This window comes from Anthonomus grandis, chromosome 14 (genome assembly GCF_022605725.1).
Source record: "Anthonomus grandis grandis chromosome 14, icAntGran1.3, whole genome shotgun sequence".
In the NCBI taxonomy this organism is placed as follows: Eukaryota; Metazoa; Arthropoda; class Insecta; order Coleoptera; family Curculionidae; genus Anthonomus; species Anthonomus grandis.
In genome coordinates this window covers 8,263,301-8,282,460 of record NC_065559.1, presented here as the reverse complement: position 1 = coordinate 8,282,460, position 19,160 = coordinate 8,263,301, and the positions used below count along the sequence as shown (strand labels likewise).

The 19,160-nt window shown below is 32.1% G+C and overlaps 3 protein-coding genes across 3 annotated transcripts in view; all 3 read left to right on the top strand.

Moving 5' to 3' along the window:
* The first annotated feature begins 107 nt into the window (after positions 1–107).
* Positions 108–10,500, top strand: LOC126744464 (malignant T-cell-amplified sequence 1 homolog). The gene is made up of 6 exons (XM_050451903.1): positions 108–214; positions 275–427; positions 9,787–9,887; positions 9,976–10,109; positions 10,220–10,287; positions 10,359–10,500. Exons 1-6 carry the CDS (start codon positions 204–206, stop codon positions 10,438–10,440), a joined length of 549 nt encoding a protein of 182 aa, XP_050307860.1. The 5' UTR covers positions 108–203; the 3' UTR covers positions 10,441–10,500.
* Positions 6,822–8,806, top strand: LOC126744463 (uncharacterized). The gene is made up of 3 exons (XM_050451902.1): positions 6,822–7,216; positions 8,162–8,564; positions 8,625–8,806. Exons 1-3 carry the CDS (start codon positions 7,001–7,003, stop codon positions 8,777–8,779), a joined length of 774 nt encoding a protein of 257 aa, XP_050307859.1. The 5' UTR covers positions 6,822–7,000; the 3' UTR covers positions 8,780–8,806.
* Positions 10,501–15,422: 4,922 nt separating the features above from the next.
* The window catches only part of LOC126744683 (probable ATP-dependent RNA helicase CG8611), a 37,310-nt gene continuing 33,572 nt past the window's right edge, over positions 15,423–19,160 (top strand). Inside the window, exon 1 of the mRNA XM_050452194.1 lies at positions 15,423–16,085. Within this exon, the coding sequence (XP_050308151.1) occupies positions 15,543–16,085 (543 nt within the window). The 5' untranslated portion in view covers positions 15,423–15,542. The remainder of the gene's footprint in view (positions 16,086–19,160) is intronic.

Below are 19,160 nucleotides of genomic sequence, written 5' to 3'. Positions count from 1 at the left end.
AACATAATATGAGTTTTATTGTTATCCACAAATAAGACCTTAAAACGGAGTGTATTTATTATTCTTGTATTTATACTCACTGGCAATACTGGCCCCATTTCCCGTCACACTGTCAGAGCCAGACACTCCCGTTTTTGTTTTAAGGTTAAAAATCAGCTTTCATTTTCTAATATTTCTTTTCTTTGAGGGTTTTTGAGTAAAAAATGTTTAAAAAGTAATTTTTCCGCATATAATATAGAAAAACCTTATTAAGACTTCTACTTTGTCATTTTAGATTCGACGAAAAAGAGAGCGTTTCGAGCGTTTTGCAGTTGAAATCCTCAGTACAAAAATCTATTAGGGCAAAAATTTTAGAATCCTACCCTTTTTTGGATAGTTATTTGGATGCTATACTGCCCAAAAAAGATGCTTTTAAAATAGTTAAATGGTAAGTAAAATGTTTCCCACAGTTAAGTAATTTAACCATTAATTGTATTAGGTTTTCCGAGCTCAACCAAGTTATTTTCTATTTATTGGTTTGAACAATCAGTTGATTTCTTGTAACATAATTCCTTATTTTGGCAGATAGTTGGCATTTAAAATGTTCTGTAAGTGTCAGCCTTACTAAATAAGTCTAGATAAGTAATTTAAAGTTATACTAAAGAGATTTGTATTAAAGATTGTTTGTCTTTTGTCTGTAACATAAAAAGGTGTTGAAATAAAATTGTTGAGTTCTGCATATGAAATTCTGAATCTAACTGATGCTTTTTATGAGATGCATTAAATTTCATTGACATGACAAAGATATTTGATATGATACCTTATTGAAATCTGGTAGGGTCAATGAGCCAGTGGTCGGACAATTTAGATAAAATTAAATTTAAATCATGAATAAAAAAATAGTGATAGATTTGATAGAATCAAAGTCTTTTGACATGAATAATTTGGTTATTTGGGATAAAGTTAAATATATCAGTTTTGTCCATAAATTTACTTAGTATTTTTGGTATTAATTTAAGTAAAAAAAATGCTGTTTTGTTAGTAGTCGGACAGTCTTTGCCAATGGTCGGCCGGGTAGTTGCCACTAGTCGGACACCTTGTTATTGGCTGATTCTTTACAGTCCCGTATTATCAAAGGTTTACTAGAATTTAAGTGCAAATTTAATGTTGCAGTTTTAAATCCTACTTATTTCTGTTTGTTTTATTAATGAAAAATTTAAATCGTGGGTAATTATATAAAAGGCTATTAAATAAAATAAAAATATTTTATTTGGGTTAAAAAAAAAATTTTCTCGGCATAGTATCAATCAAAACAAGAAATAAAAAAAAACTTGAGCAAAAAAAGAGTTATAGGTTCTATTCTTTGGTACCTAGTGTCTAAAATCACAAAACTAAAAACTAAGTACTTCACTAACATATGTGTTTTAGTCATCATCACATAGTTTACAGACAAAATCAGAGTTAGAGACTTCATCATAGGAGAGTCCTGACAACTTTGTGCACTCCAAGTGATACCAGCGACTACACAAATCACAGCCAACATTCTTTTCACCTTCGATTTTGGTATCACTATCAAGTTCGTCTTCGCATTCTCCACATGTTTGCTTTTTTTCATGTACGGTAGATGACTCTTCTACCTTATCTTTATCTTGGTTACCTGCACTGTTATTTTTTGTTTTACTTTGTTTTTTTTGTAGGGTTGCTATTTTCCTTTTCTTTTTCGCATTCTCTTTCTCCTCTTCATAATACTCTCTCCAGGCTCCAGAAGAAATTGCGGAGGGTATTTTCTCCTGTTGACGTTTCTTATTTGTTTTGCTAATAGGTTGTGTGTGGATGAAGTGATTTTTTCCTCAATCAGATTGTGATTTATTTCCATAAGTCCTTTTACAGAGTTAGCATGTTCTGTTGCATCAGGTTTGATTTTTTTTTGAAACTTTATTTTCTTATTTGGATTTTTATTTCCTTCATCTTTGTTAGTTTTGATGTTCTCTGAGGTAATTTATTTTCTTTTAGATTGGTCTCATGTGCTTCCTTTATTTCTTGGTCATTTCTTCCATTAGTAAATATATCTGATTCTGAAATATCATCTTCAAACACAATACTCGGCATTAAATCTTTAAATTTATAATCATCCAGTATTTCTAAGATATTTTTCTTTTCTTATTTTCATAAGAACAAACATTTGGTTCTAATGTCGGTTCTATGTGAGTATTTTGATTTGTTTGACCTGGATTAAGAAGTACATTTTGTAGTATTACAACTTGAGTGTTTCGAAGGTTTTCAGTCTCTTCTTGATTTGATACTTCACTGCTAGGTGTAGCTGCATCATCAGTAAAAATAACGTTCATTTTCTGAATCTCTTCTGGAGTAAAAAAAGAAATAATTATAAGAATAAGTGTTTTTATAAGGGTTAAAATTGTATCTGTGCAAAAACCTAGTTCAGATAGCCTGGGTTTCAGCTTTAAAATAACTTTTTCGGTGTTTATGATATCTGCTTCCGATACTGTTTCCTCAACCTGCGTTCTTTCACTTAATAAGTTTTCCAGAACATTTTGCACACACTTTTTATAATTTACTGTGTCTGGATTAAACTGGTACAAACCACATGCCTTAAAGCCCTGTTTCATATTATTTGACATATTAGGATTCTGAAGGGCTTTTTCAAATATGGGACAAAACTCAGTCTTTGTAACCACACAATTTTCATTTTCAGCCTGCCATTTTCTTACCTCTTCCCGCCAATAATCCTTTAAAGGCCTAAAAACCGCGACGTCCGCAGGCTGTAGTAAGTGCGTTGCATTTGGCGGCAAAGCATACAATATTATTCCATTTTCATGGCAAAATCTACTAAGTTCCACAGACATATGGGATTTATGCCCGTCTACTAAAAATAATACCGGTCTCTGAATCCCTTCGGTCTCTAACCATTTATTTAGGTCGTTAGCCACATACTCGAAAAATACCTCCGACCTCATCCACCCGCTATCTGATTTGCGGAGGACCCAATGAGGAGGCATACCGTTTATTATACTTTTTGGTGGTTTTACATATGGAAATACGACGAGTGGGGGACAAAGTCTACCATCGGCCATAAAAGTAATTAATACCGTTAAATTTTCCTTGCTGCTTCCGGTTTTAACAATATTGAGATCACGTCCTCTCACACCCAATACTTTCCTACTCTTTGGACATAGGCAGAACCCACTTTCATCGCCGTTTAGCATCCGACTTGGATCTTCCAAAATGTCTGCAGCGTTAGACTTAATTAAAAAAGATTTTAGATCTTGAAACCAAGATCTAATGTATTCTTCAGTTATTTGTGCTCTGTATTTTTCTAGAGGCTCTGCATTTTTTAAAGCTAAATGCGAATGTCGCTTCATAAAGCCGGAGAACCAACTTTGTCCGGGTCGACCATTAGTGAACACTATTTTTAATTTTTCTTCTTTTACAATTTTCTGAACTGTATCTAGTAATACTTGCTTCTTTATCGGAAAACCGCAACTGGCTAAGTTTTCAATCCATTCAACTAATTTTTCTTCAATTTCTTTTTTCAAAACTGGATCCGGCCCCATCGTTTAGCAAAGGGCGACAACTTTTCCTTTAATGCGGTCCTGGACCGTTGACTTGGGGACCCCGTACTGCCTACACGTTTCGCGCAATTTTCCCCCGTTTCTAACTGCATTGACTGCTTGTTCTAGTGTGTCTTCATCGTATTGATGAAATTTTCCCTTTGGTTTTGGTTTCATGTCTGAAAACAAAAGAAAAGCATTAAAAAAACGGCTTAAAGTCTTCAAAGAGACGTCGAAAAAAGAATAGTGTCCGACTTTTGAAACATATTAAATTTGATACTGACCAGTGGTCGGACAGATTAAATTCTCATTAATTCGCGTCTGTATTTTGTTTTTGCTGTCCGACCACTGAATACCATCCAAAACTTTTCCTTACAATATATACTAGAAATAGAAGGAGCTTATTTATGTAGCAGTAAGCGAGAAAAAGACAAAAACAAAAAAGCTTCACTTTCCAGTGGTCGCGTCCGACTACCGGAGTTATAACAAAATTATATATGAGTTTACCGGACACCTAAAATTAACGTTAAAATATTTTAAAAATGCGTTTTTTGTCATATATATGGCATATTTAGCCCATTTTTTATATACATGAAGCTAAAGAACCTCATAAGTTAGTTATTAAGTTTTTAAACCTACCTTAAAACTGCCTTATTTTTATCTTTCACGCACAAGAACTGGGGAGCACAAACTGGTGGTCACTTTAGCGCGCTTTTTTTTCTTTCAGGGAGACAACTTAAGAATATAAAAATTTCTAGAACCAAAGGTAAGGATTGGCAGAACTGAATTTTTAACTCATTGGCGTAACATTAAATAACATTTCAAAGTTATTTCACGATAAATACGTTTTGTCCGACCACTGGGGTTTGTCCGACTACTGGCTAATTCACCCCACAAACATTAAAATGTTATGGTATCAGGTGGTTTCAAGAGTTATTTAAATTAATGAGAAAAGGTACTTAAACTAAAGGTACAATATTGGGAACTATTCTCTTTATTGAGTGTATTTACTTACTTATTTTTTTATTTATCACAAAGGTTGCAAAGTCAAAAGTCTCCAAATACCTACTACTATAAAAAATTCTTATAACTGTTAAAAACTATAAAATACTTGTTATAAGCCTGTTGTTTGTTGAGGCATTCTAAGGTATTCTACTTAGCAAGTAATTGTGAATATTACAGTGATTTAGTAGCTTGAAGATGACATATATTATGATAACAGGTACAATGTAAGAAACCTAATATTCTGGATGATTTTAAAATAATCACATCAATATGTTTTTTTTTTTAAATAACTCCTCATTAAGTCAATAAAAGTATCAAACTTTTTTTATAACATGATTTTCAATTAAATAATCACATAAAATAGGTTCTTTAAGTTTAGCATTGCACATAAACAGTTTCCTTTGCACCAGTTGACTGGAGTGTTAAGGTTTGATTGAACTGCTAGACCGTCGCCTTTGTTTTTTACCTCATAATAAGACATTCACTGTTACAAAAATGACAAACTATGCTGCTAAAAAAATCTACTTTAACACACTTCTTAAGTTTCCTTTACCAGCTTAAATAGGTCATACCCTAATGACACTGTACTTATTTTTGATGGTAAAGCATGGAAGAGGCCAAAAGAACATTGTACAATGGCTTTAAACATATTAAAAGCTGGTTATATTCTCAAAAACTCACCATAAATATGTATATACTCACTTGTTAAAAAAATTGGCCTAAATGAAGTGAGTAAGGAAGAAATCTGGAAAGTAAGAAAAACTAAATACCTAAAAAAATAATACATCACTAAAATCTAAAAGAGGGTGGAGCATATTGATTATCTTACAGGAAGAATCAAACACTTAATTTAAGAAATTTTATATTCTGCATGAATTTTTGATATTTAACACAAAACTCATTGGTTGAGTCCTTACTGCATCATAGCATGGGGTGGGAGTTGCAAAAGCACTTTGCAGCCCTTTTATATGTATTGAAAGTTATATTCAAGAAAGTAAATAAATAAAAGATACCACATGGAGCTATTGTATAATGAATGAAGAAATTTTCACAACAGTTGGGTATTTTATTATAAAAGAAACAACAATATATATAAACGGGAATTTTAATGTACAATTTAATACAAACAACAAAAAAGATGTGGATTTTCTTAACCCGGTGCATTCTTACAACCTCCCCATACTATAAAATCTGATACATGTAAAAATGCTTACCTAGATAATATAATAACCAATCTAAATAGTGAAATATAAATAAATCTGATGTATATGACTGGGGAGCTTCTGATTACTTGGAAATAATTATTAGTCTTTGGACATTGAACCACATATTGAGATCCAGTATATCAGCTGGGTTGAGTAATTTTTAATACATTTGTTATATATTATATCTAAAGTACCTGTTTATAAAAAATCAAATAAATGTAACGTGTGTAATTATTATCCAATTTCCTTAATACCTCTACTGAGCATTTTGAGAACCACAAGTTGTTAAACAAGCAGCAGTTCCTTTTTAGAAATGGAATGTCCCCAAGAATGGCTATAAATAAACTAATAACAATAATCACAGATGTATTTTGTGATGGTAAAAGTGTTGCAGCTTTATTCTGTGTCTTGTCCTGGGTATTTGATCCAGAAATACTATATAATATGGCTAAGTTAAAATTTTATGGCTTCTCTGAGTCTGCTGGCATCATACGTTATGAACTCAAGGCAATTAGTAGAGTATAAAGGAAAGAAATCATCATTACAAACTGTTTAAGTGTCCCTCAGGGATCTATGCTGAGACCTCTATTATTTATCATATTTTTGAACGATTTACCCCCGTGTGCGATCCTAGTGTGTCTGCACAAACCAAAATAAAGAAACCAATATTTAAAATTAGTATTTATTAAAAATATAAGAATAATAATTTTTTGGACACTATAATTGACATGCAGTTAATAATTTGAGTAATAGCCATCAATTTTTCAATTAAAAAAATATATGTTTTGATTTTTTAAATTTTGAACCTAGTCATTAAAATAAAACTACAGATATGAGCAAACATTTAGGTATATATACATGCGGTTTTTACTTAGTTTTAATGTTTTACTTTTAAGAAATGGCAACAAACAAATATAACTTTATTCCTAAATAGTCTTAAGCCGCGTTGACACGGGTCAAGTGAACTGATCATGTCAAATGAATTCATATGAAATGAACGTTATTTGAACGTGTAAACCGACAATTCATTTGGCATGCTTGATTTCAGATGAATAACTCGCGAGTTGAATCTAGTTCAACATTTTCGTTCATGTCGAAGAAAACAAAATGTCCGCGTGACGTTGGACGGAAGAGAAATCCATAAAATTTGTGTTATGTTACCATAAATATCCATGTTTGTGGGACTGTAAATGTTTAGATTATAAAAATAGAGATAAGCGGGCAGCTGCAATTATCACCGAAATGCGTGAAAATGGTATTATTATGACCATAGCCGAGGTAAAAATACGAATTAAAACAATTCGAACAACATACTCTGCCGAAGTAAGAAAAATTAACTCATCTATGAAGAGTGGAGCATCAACTGACGACCTATATACACCTACTTGTGCATGGTTCAAAATTGCTGATGGTTTTCTACGAAATACAGTTGTTTTACGTGAAACGCATGATAATTTGGTAAGTAAAAGTCAAATGAATCAGGTTGAAAAATATAATCAGATTATCATACAATCATATTCATCTGCCATGGCACTGAACCAGTAGTACTAAAATAATTAGCATAACTGTCGCGAATCTTTGAAGCACGTTCTGAATAATTATTAGTGCCTTGCCGGCCTAGTGGAATTGTTGCTGTTGGAAAAGTTCTCCATGATCCGGGTATATCCTGTTCCCTATCCAAGTCCTCCACATCTACTATTCCTTGGCTAATGTAAGTAGAGGGAGAAGTTTTCCGTAACCGGTTATGCAAGACTGTTGTTGTTTTTACAATCAACGTCGCTTTTTCTGGAGCAAGCGGAATAGGGCGTTCAAATATTCTAAATTTTGCTACCAGTAGCCCAAAGGCATTTTCTGAAATACGTCTTGCTCGGCTTAACCGGTAATTAAAAATTTTTTGTTGCAATGATAATTTTTTTCTGGAATAGGGCTTTATAAGATAAGATATTAAGTGAAAAGCATCATCTGCGACAATAACTCCTTCTGAAGGAATGTTTAACTGCGAATTTTCAAATTTTTGATATAATGTACTTTGAGTAAAAATACTTGCATCTGAAGCTCTTCCTTGGGCTGCTTGGCAATAATCTGCGTGCACCAATGCCAATAATACAATGCTGTAAGTTCCTTTATAATTATAGAAGTCTGATCCTGCATGAATTGGGTTTCTTAATAAAATTTTTCCATCTAGGGCCCCAATACACATCGGAAAGTTCCATTTTGTTGCGAATCCTTCTTGTATATTCTTCCAGTGCGCTTCGGTATTGGGAACCTACAAAAAAAAGATCTAATTACGAAATATTAATACATATTTTTTAAAAGTATCTACAAAATGTGCTACGAATATGTTTACAAAAAGACCATCATTAATTTTGTAAATAATGAATAGATATAATTATTTTTTTAAAGCAAGCCAAGTATCATCCAATGATGGTGTTTCAGAAGATTTACCCAGTACGTCGGAACATTCAGCAGCTAGGACAACGCAAACCAATTCTGAAACAATTGAGGTTATCCCGAGGGTTACCCAAACACCTAAGCGTAAAAAAAATAATTCAGAAAAGTGATCCTGCTACTACAGCTGTAGAAAAATTAGAAAATATATGCAAAACTAGTGCAGACGCATTACAGGAGGATGAATTTGAAATTTATGAAAGATACATAGCCTCGCAGCTACGATCGATGGACCTAGAAAGAGCTATTGATGTTCAAAATCAGATTAACAACATTTTATCAAAGTCAAGAATAGAAGACATCAAATGCAAAAAGAGTCTCCACAACACTTTTTCAATTCCTCATCCGGAAGAGAGTTGTAAGTTTATAATTAAGATTAATATCTAATGTTCTTTATTAATATGAATACATTTTTTAGTAGTAGATATAAATTCACCACCTCCAAGTAACCAGACTGAAGTTGAGGTATATTCAGAAGAGGATAGTGATATAACGTTTATTGAAAAACCTGGGCATTCTAGTGACATATTGTCACAAGCTGTGAATTCTATTTTCCGATATACTGATTTGTAAAATGTGTCAATAAAGTTATGAAATGGAAAATAACATCTTTTTATATTTTTAACTTACCTTAATAAATTCTTCCAAAGCTTCATAAATTGCTTCTAGAGTTTCAGGAATAAACCGAGAAATTGTACTTTTGGGAATTCGGTAAAAAAATTCTAAACTTTTAAAAAAGACTCTCCTGTGGCTAAATAACGCAGGGTTGTTTCTAATTTTATTTTGGGTGAAATTGCTTTACGCATAACAGTATCCATTCTTGTTAAATTTGATCTAACCTTCTCCAACAAAAAATTGAATTGCTGTATATTCATTCTTAACAAATTTTCATAATCCTTTGGTTCTTCATCTACTAATTCTTGAATTAATTTAACGAATGGCCCTAGAAGACTTCGTCGTTTAATCCATTCCCTACACCAAACTCTTCTTTTTCGTCGATTTTTTTTATTCTGGATTGATTTTTTTAATTCATTTGCTATAACTACCACAGTTTCCAAAACAATGCGATTAATTTCCGTTCTAGACGCCATTTTTATTCAACTGAAATAACTTCAAAGCAAATGAAAATGTAAACCTCTTTATAATATCATCATTTCATATAAATTCATTTGACATGATCAGTTCGCTTGACCCGCGTCAACGCGGCTTTAAAGTCAAATTTTGTGCAGTTTAACAAGTGAGTGCACCATAAGACAATCACCAGACACACTAATTTCTTAAATAGATGGTATCTTGTTTATTATTAGGAAGGTAAAAAGTTTTGTTAATCAACACTCATCTTATGTTGCTTGGTAGTTTATTAAATAATTTTATGCCTGCATCGTATGGTGATTATTTAGCTTAATCAGTTCAGTTGATGTTTTTTTGCACAAAAATGCAACTTTCTTGTGAAAAATGAATCCTCAGTCTTTTTTATTCCGAATTATTTATTTATCTTTTTATTTTATTTACAAATTAAGATAGTATCTACAAATTGTTTATGTTGTATACAGATAATATGATCATCCATTTTTTTTTAGTCATGATCACATAGAAATAATTGTGAACTCAGCAGGGGAGCAACAATTTTTCAGACACAGAGAGGGTCAATGGATGCCTACACTAAGATTACTACATAAATGTAAGATATCTCTGTTGGTTCAAATATTGTTAGTTGAAATTTATTTGTACCTCATATTACAAATGTATTCAATTGCTAAATTTTTAAGATCCATTCTTTCTTCCTATGCAACAAGTTGATAAAGGAGCGATACGATTTGTGCTTAGTGGCGCTAATATTATGTGCCCTGGTCTCACTTCACCTGGTGCACAAATGACGGAAGTACCAAAGGATACTATTGTGGTATATATATTTTTTGCTTTTTAAAGAACGATTTATTTTCGTTTAATGATTTATTAAATTTTTATAATGCTATAAATAAATATCCATCCATAATAAACTATTTTCTTCAGGCAATTATGGCTGAGGGTAAAGAACATGCATTAGCCATTGGAAAAACTACTCTATCTACTGAAGATATGTAAGTATTAATTTATTGGTTGCCACACATGAAAAATTGCATGAAGATGAACAAAAATATGTTTATTTCAGAGCAAAAGTTAATAAAGGAATTGGAGTAGAAAATTGTCATTATCTCAACGACGGACTGTGGCAAATGAAACCTGTGAAATAATTAAGAATTTAGTGTTTTCTATTCTCTTATTTATAAAGTAAACGCAACTGTTGTTTATAAGATGCTTTTATTTCATGGTTATACCGAACTTTATGTAGCTTTTTGCCATCTCTTATGCTTAATGTTGTGTTCCTTGTAATTCTTTTATTCTAAAAAGTTAATGGTGAGAAATAGATATCGACGTAACTCCCCAACATAATTTTTGCCAATTAATATTTTCTTTCCTCATTAGTATAATAGAGTAATTGAATCGGTGGGTTCGAAAATCGTACATGTCCAAAATCCGCCTTTCTAGAAAATCAATAAAAACCTTTTAAAGCTAAAACTACTTAGCATAGACTATCGGCATGCATAGAAAAGTTGTAGATTTCATAGTTGGCAATGTGTTTTTAAGGGTAGTTCTTCAGAGAAATAAATGAACTATCAATGATCAGAAAGATCAAAAGGGGGATGGACTTGTACGGTTTTTGAACTCAATTCAGTATATAAAAAGATATAGGTAAACATTTATTGGTTTTTTATATATTTACATATATAAGATGAAAACTGATATCTCATTCATTTTAATGATTATTTTTAGCGTTTGTGGTTTTCCATGATGTGATGTGGTAATAAAATTCCAGTGCTTCACGTTAGGTATAAGTCATTACCTTCTCGATGTTCAGTTTTTTTTCCATTAATCGGAACAGGTTCTTTATATGTCTTACTATTGGGCAGAGAAGGGCTGTACTTATGTTTAAGCAATTTAAAAGTGTGGTAGTGTAAACCATCTATATATTCCCACGCTTTAACATATCCTGGATTTGAACTTTTATACATAGTTTGACACATCAAACGTTTCCTTCTTAGCACCGGCACCCAGGGCCGTATCTGGACCAAAATTTTTGGGGGGGTTAGGCCAGTGACATTTGAGATATTAGGGATAAAAAAAACTTAAATTTATAAATAGGTTTTACTAAAAGAAGATACCAGTTTAAACTAAAAGACACATTTAACAACGTTAAAATTTTAAAAATAGTAATTATAATAACAACTGAATATTTCTTTGCTTTTCCCTCGCAAAACGATTTAAGACCTCTGCGGTATCAATTATAATACTTCTATGCACGCTTAAAAGGGCAAATCCTGTTAGCCGCTCCTGACCAGTTGAATTGCGCAAATAGTCTTTTAAACGCCTTAGCGATGAAAATGATCGTTCTGATGAGGCTGTAGATACAGGTAACGTAGCTAGAATTTGCAACAGAGTATGAATATTGGAAAACAAAGACGGATTACAGGCTGATAATGCATCAGGAGCATTTCTTGGCCTTTCTGCTTGAGGCAGCTTAATCCATTTTTGTTTCCACAACTGTAGTTCTGCAGATAACGTATCTAGGTCCAAAAATTCCTCATATGGTAACAAGTCTTCCATTTTTACTATGTGTGCTTCGCACATATTTGGTACTAGACAATATAACAATGAAAGTGATTTTTCGTGATTTGCAAATCTTGCAGATTTTCATCAGTTCTTCTATAAATTGATCAAAAAAAGGAATTGCATCTGTGATTCGAAAATATTCCTCTGCAGTAGCTACCATGGCATTAGAACGATTCTGCTGTCATGAAACTATTCTAGGTATTTTTATGCATTCTTCATCATCTATAGACTTTATAATAGCTTCAGATTTTTTACAAATATTTTTGAATTCTTGATCTATATTCAGTCTCATATTCCCGACCTGACTAATAACAGTATTCACATGCTCAACAGCGCTAAATAGAACAAAATCCACAGTCTGGAGAATTCTGCATAACGGTAGAGTAAAAGCAAATAAAGTGGATGCTGTTAACATACTGATAATAAACTCACTGATCATACCTAATAGCTCGAAGGAACTGCAAAGCTTTTGAAGAAGTTTCGATGTCTCTTACTTGTTTTAGTTCTTCTAATGTTTCAATAATGGGTTTAAAAACTTCAGTAAACCTAATTAGTCCATCATGATTTTCCACCCACCGAGTTTCACACATGGATGTTAACTTACTCCATTTACTATTTGGAATATGTTCTTTAATTTTATTTTTTAATATCTCAGTGCGCATAGCTGATATTTTTATAAAATTTGCAATAGATTTTATTGTTCCAATACAATTTCTGATAGTCTGAACCTTACAGGAATGGGCAAGAGCTAAATTTAAAGAATGAGCACTACAGTGCACATATATTGCTGCTGGATATTTTTCTCTAATTATAGCCTGGACACCTTTAAAACTTTAAAAAGTAAATTAAAAAAAAAAGAGTTATAGTTACCAGTCGTTTCAATTTTATTTTATGTTATAAGATTTTCGGGGGAGGGGGGGGGTTTGAACCCCCAAAACCTCTCCCTAGATACGGCCCTGCCGGCACCTCAAGTGCTACAGGTCTTTTTTATAGTAATCAGGCCACCAGTTCTTAAAATCAGTAAAATCAATGTATCGAATCTGCTTCACAGTAAAAGGCTGCTTTTTCCTGAAAGTCTAATTGGTTTTTGAAATTCTGTTTTGCAAAGTCAAAATCCCGGTCACACGGCAATAACGAATGGCCTCTTACTACTTACTATAAATTTTGTTCAATTTCGTAGTTGCCTGTAATGCTAAGAGGAAACGAACCATTGTTTGGTTTCGGTTCTGCCCTGCACATCAATCGGAAAATAAATGCACTTCAGTGATTTCAGGGGGTATATGTTTCATCAATTACTGATCTTGGTATCACCTTTGATTCTGAATTTACATTCGTTCCACACTTCAACAACATAGTCAAGTCAGCTCTGAGAAGGCTTGGGTTCATAATTAGATGTTCTCAGAGTTTTACTTTTGATTCTACGTTAAGACTGCTTTTCTGTTGCTTTGTGTGATTAAAACTGGAGTTTGGCTGCATTATATGGAACCTCCGCTCTATAAGAACTATATTGGTCTCCTGGAATTTGTTCAGCGTATAGATTTGCTACGTTTTTAGCCTTAGGCAGGATGGCATATATCCAGTTAGAGGGTTTGATCATCAGTAACTATTGGAACGCTTCAATCTTCAAGAATGATCTTCTCTGTAAAATTCCTGCATGGGTTACTGAATGGATTATGGTGCTATATAATATCATGGTGCCTAGGCCTAATACTAGACATCCCCTAACATTCTTTCTGCCAAGGCCTCATGCTAACGTCCTGTTGAAATCGCCATTATATACAATATGCGCTATATTTAATCGGATCTGTCACATGTGTGATATAAATTTCTCTCCGGTTCATGTGATTGTCGATATCTTGGTGGATCATTTGTCTTAGGATTAAGACCCATGTGCTTAAGTTATAGTTAGTAGGTATATTGCAGTTAATTTAATTTTGTTGAAAATGTGATTAGCTTGTTAAACTTTTATAATTGGGTTTTATAACATATTAATAGTTATTTGTTCTAATTTTTTGGATAATTTTTGAGATTGTAAATTTACTTTTTTTTCTTTTATTTTTTAGGTTTGTTTTGTGTTTTTATCTCATTAAACTATATTTTTCAATGTCTTGCAACTGTTTCCTGTTATTGGGCAAGTTGCCTGTTGCAAATAAAGGATCATTATTATTATGTAATTATTAAGGAATGTACACACTTCATTAAGTCCCTTTTGACCTTAACTTTCATGGTAAGCATAAAAATAACTAGTATTATCTTTAAGATTGTGTATTTGGATAGCGAATACCCAGAGCTGCCTAAAATAAAACTTCTTTAATTTTGTTATAAACTTTTTCGGCCGCTTTTTATTAACCATTAGTTCAGCTGTAACTACTCTCTTTGTATTATAGTCATGGCTAACATGTTTAAGCCTGATTCCATGTCTTTTGCATTCCGAACATGCGTCAACTTGAGGTCTCCCAAACTTAAAATTGAAATTTTCGTTGAAATACTTTAAATAGAATTCGTATTTAATTAAGTTTTTGAACTCTGGATATTTTTCGACAAAAAGGTTATGCATTTTCTTTACAGTCAAAGACGCATCTAAATAACGGATGGGCTTGGAGGAATAATGTGAAACTTTGACCGGAAACGTCTGAACGTGCTCTTTAATTTTTTAAGTCCATTTATTGTACAATGTACGAGGTCTATTATTATGCTTACCTCTAAGATCCTTTGGTGATTTACCTGCCAAAAGTAGGATGTTTAGGCGCTGACCTTGCTAGTGCGATAAGGCATGAAGACCCATAAATGCCTGTTTGCATACTGAAATTCTAATTGAGCCTTTTAAGATAAAGTACGAAAAGTTTGATTTTCTTTCTTGTTTGTTTTCCGCACTTCTTACGCGATGTCTCTCGATTTTTGTAGCTTCCATTAGTCCTTATAAATAAGAATCTTGTTCATTTTTCGTCGTACGGCTGAGCAGACTAGTTAACACACTTTTTATTTTTTTCTCAGTAAACTGTTCCCCTGCATTTCTTTGTAAATTTGAAAAATAAAATACTTATTTTGTTTTAAACCCAATTTGTTGCTAAAACTTATCAGATGACTAGCAGTACATCGGGTGTAAGCGCATTGATAAGTACATTGAGTGTTCTTATGATGGGCTAAAAAAAAGTAACCATACTAACCCAAATTTCTATATAAAAAATATTTATTTGTCAAAAAATAAATTTAAAAAAAAAGGAAAAATAAAGATAAAAAAATTCCACTAAGTTATCAATTGAGGTACATATTATGGATGTGTTCATCCGAATTGCTGGTAGTTACAGTGTTAAATTTATTAACTTACCTACACGCAGGGCCTACAGGCCTGTTACCATTATTTTTAATTTTCAAATAATTTGAATTCTCAGTGCATTTTATTATGTGCGAGGAGCAATATTAGCTTAACATTTGATTTAGATTTTGCATTGGTGCAACAAATAGAATCCACCATATTTTGTTCAAATCAGGGTCCATTCCTATGCTCGAAAATTGTAGCTGTTAAGATATATGACAAGTGACACGCCAATACTGACATAACCTCACAAAAAAGTCAGATCGTGTGATTTTTTTGAGGTTAAATTTGCTTTATAATTTGTTTTTTTTTTATATTTATATTTATTTTGTTTTGTAATAAGCCTAACAATTTGTTTAGTTTTACATCATGACAACTTTTGGCTTTCAATGGACTGACCAAAAGTCCTCTGGGACCAAAGCTGTTTTCGTAAAAAAGCGCAAAAATCAAGGTGAGGGTGTCAAAGTACCCACAAATCCAGTAAAAAGTAGTGAAAACATTAGCAAAGTACCCAAAAAACCAATTAACTTTAATAATAATAAACAAAGCATTAAAAAAGTTACAACTCCCGAAGACAAAAGTAATCTTTTCATTAAGAGAAAGGGCAAAAAAGACAAATTAAAAGCCAAAACTGACCAACAGATTAACAAGGAGTTTTCTAAGCCAAATAACAGTGATGCTAGTGCAAAACACCATCATTCACTATTTTCGGAAAGTTACAAAAATGTCCATGTTGAAGTAAATGCAAAGGGCAAATCTGTAGTTGAAAAATTGTTTAGTACAGGGAAAAAATTTTCCGAGTTGGAAATTCATAGGCACCTTATGTCTAATTTAGAAAAACATAAGTATAGTGTTCTAACAAATGTCCAGGAAAAATCTATACCTACAATTCTGGCAGGCAAAAATTGTTTGGTAAGTATTATTCATTTTAAACCATTTTATTTATTCTTTTTTTGGGTTGCCCTTATATTAAATATATGTGCTTGAGATTTTAAGTAGATAAATCATTATTCTTATGTAGTCTTAAACATTATGCCTGGTTCATAAATTCTGTACGGTAAGCAGTAAGAAGTAAGAACACATATGACGCAAGGAAAATAAACTACTAATATTCAAATGGAGTTATTCATGTTTTGCTGTATGCCGCAAGCTGTAAGATTTAAGATGCATGAAATGGTTCAATTTCTTGATGGTTCTTGCATCATACTTCTTACGGAATTTTAAGTTATCGGCAGTGTTCACCAATATAACCAATCAAAAGGTTAGGCTAGTACGGATTTTAGACAGGGAAATATTAGAATAAGGAATATAGACAAAAACAGAGATTAGATTAATTTTGCAAAATTTTTTTTACTTCTTATGTTTTTATAATATGAATCTGCATAATCCTTATTGCATGGAGCTTACTTCTTTACTTCTTACCTGTTACTTCTTACTGCATACAGTACAGAATTCATGAACCCACCTTTATACTTGAAGAACAGGTTGTAAACAGCAGAGATAAAATAGTTAAAAACAATATTTAAAAAACAATTAATACACATTTACTAGTGAAAATTCTGTATTGTCTACCAATGCCTATGTGAATTGTTAACGTCTCATTCTCAGTTTTTAGTTATTAATTGTTTTTTAAATATGTATACCAGTTTTCATATTTTCCATTACTTTAAACCTTTGTCAACCAGTCTGTTTTTTATGTTCCTCTTTATATGGTGTGTTTTTCTTGTACTCTTTGACAAAGCAGCTCTGAAGATAGTGTAACAGATTGAAAGCTCTTAGCAGATTATAATAGTTAAAAATTACACTGACATACAAATATCTGATTTAAATCATATTAAACTTAAAATAGTAAACATTTCTTGAGTTACCTTGTTGTGTTTCATTGTTTTCATTGTGATGCAATTAGATAAAATCCATGAAAATAAAATTAAGATGAAAATACACTGGAGTTAGTAGATGTGATGATGGTTCCATCCAAATTTGAAATTTTTTTTAGTCATGCTAGAGGTCCAATTAATAAAGTATTAAATAATAGGAATTAGTGATATATAACTACTCAAAACAATTATCCCATATATTGGAAAAACCTGTATAAAGCCTTTTAATCTTAAAACTGTAAAATGTATTGTTGGGTACCTGTTTTAGTACCCTAACAATATTATTCTTTTCTTGAATTCATATGACCTGGTATATGAAAAATGTGCTCTTTTCACTAAAAAATGTATTGAAAAATCACATACTAAAAAAAATACACATATACATATTACATAAAATACTATACATTCTTAAATGTACATGGAACCACAGTTTCATTAGTAAAGTATCAAACTTTATCAGGAATTGTTACATTTTGAGTACTAAGAACATGATCAATGATAACAGAGGACATACTAGGCATTTAACAGAAGCTAAAGTGGAAACAGTTATTATGTTATCCAATGAAAGATTTATAATTAAAGATTTGTACATATTTTACATGTTGCCTAATCTGTAATAAGTAGGTTTTAAGATAGTATGGGGATACTCTAGCATTCACCAGATGTCCAGGTCAAGGGCAACAACAATGGCACTGGATTCTACTTGCAAACTTTGAGAAATTGTGCAACATGGCTAGAAAACCAAAATCTTTCGAGACAAGCTGATCAGATAAGGATTAGTAATCAGATAATTAGAAACAGAGAGAAAATAATTTAAGTCAAGAGATGCTGTACTTCTCTGATGAGTTAAGATTTACTATCTCAGTAATGTCCAACAAAGTAGGTGTATACGGAAGACCTAGAACCTCGACCACCCACAGCCTGCATAGTAAGGAGATTCTTGCAAGATATCAAATCAAATATCTATTATTATCCATACATAAAAATATTTATACACATCAGATAATCATAAAATTAAATGTTACACACATACCCCAGTGGAATAAAAAGCCTTTGCTATTCTAGATGATTTAATTTCCTGGGTTCCAATACCCTTACATGAACCGGTAGGACATTACAAAAATTTGTGCAAAAATTGTCTGCACCTCTCCAAGTCCTAAAACCCTGTCGAATTTGGGGATTACATTGTTGTGATTATGGGTTAAATAATTATGTACATGACTATGCAATGAAAAGTGGGGGATGTTCTCCTTAATATAAGCTAGACATGTCTAGATATATAGATTGGAAAGTAAGAAGGTTAAATGTTACAAAATATTGCTGACAACACTCACAGTAACACAGTTCTATCAAAGTTCTTACATATCTTAAATTAAAAATTATTAAAAATATTCAGAAAGATCTTCCAAAGCTTGAAAAGCTTATTATTTAGTTGCAGAATAAGCTGTTCCCAATTTAACGAGGGATCAAGCAACCCCAAGAAACTTAACATTGTCATCATAGGGCAGTATAGAAGAGCACTTTGGTGAAAGGTGAATTAAAATCCTGAATTTTAGATATTGAATACCAACCTAATAGATCCCATGAGTCAGTTTCAGAATATCAGGAACCAATGGATTTGCAAGTTGATACTGATATAATGTTGACTGTGTCATTCGCAAAAAGTATAAGTTTAGAGTCATTCCGAGAGGTTGATGGATCATTAATATAAACTAAAAACATGAGTGGCCTCACAGAGCCTTGTGGTTAATAACTTCTTTTTGTTATTTATTCCTGGAGTAAATAAATATAAAGTCTAATAAAGTCTAATAAGAGTCTTATGGTTGGAACCTTTGGTGTGATACTCAAAACACAAAACAGTTTTAGCACTAACGAGAACCCTTCATTTTATTCTTGACACATGTTTGAGTTTAGTGGTAAAATAGTTTTGTGACTTTATAATTTAATAAGTTATTATTAGCCAGTGTTGTGGAGTTCCTGTTGCGTGAACCTTATTGATTTGCATGAAACAAATTATTCTGTCCAAAATAAAGGTTTATGGACAAGGGAGAAATGGGACAGTAACTGGGAATATAGGTTGAACTTAAATACAGGTATGACCTTAGCATCT

Excerpts from the sequence above, each read along its gene's own strand:
- LOC126744464 (XM_050451903.1), top strand. Across the intron at positions 9,888-9,975 it reads ACTAAGATTACTACATAAAT|ATCCATTCTTTCTTCCTATG; the intron begins GTAAGATATCTC and ends TAAATTTTTAAG. Across the intron at positions 10,288-10,358 it reads ACTCTATCTACTGAAGATAT|AGCAAAAGTTAATAAAGGAA; the intron begins GTAAGTATTAAT and ends TGTTTATTTCAG.
- LOC126744463 (XM_050451902.1), top strand. The coding sequence starts at position 7,001 with ATGCGTGAAAATGGTATTATTATGACCATAGCCGAGGTAAAAATACGA. Across the intron at positions 7,217-8,161 it reads GTGAAACGCATGATAATTTG|CAAGCCAAGTATCATCCAAT; the intron begins GTAAGTAAAAGT and ends ATTTTTTTAAAG. Across the intron at positions 8,565-8,624 it reads TCCTCATCCGGAAGAGAGTT|TAGTAGATATAAATTCACCA; the intron begins GTAAGTTTATAA and ends TACATTTTTTAG.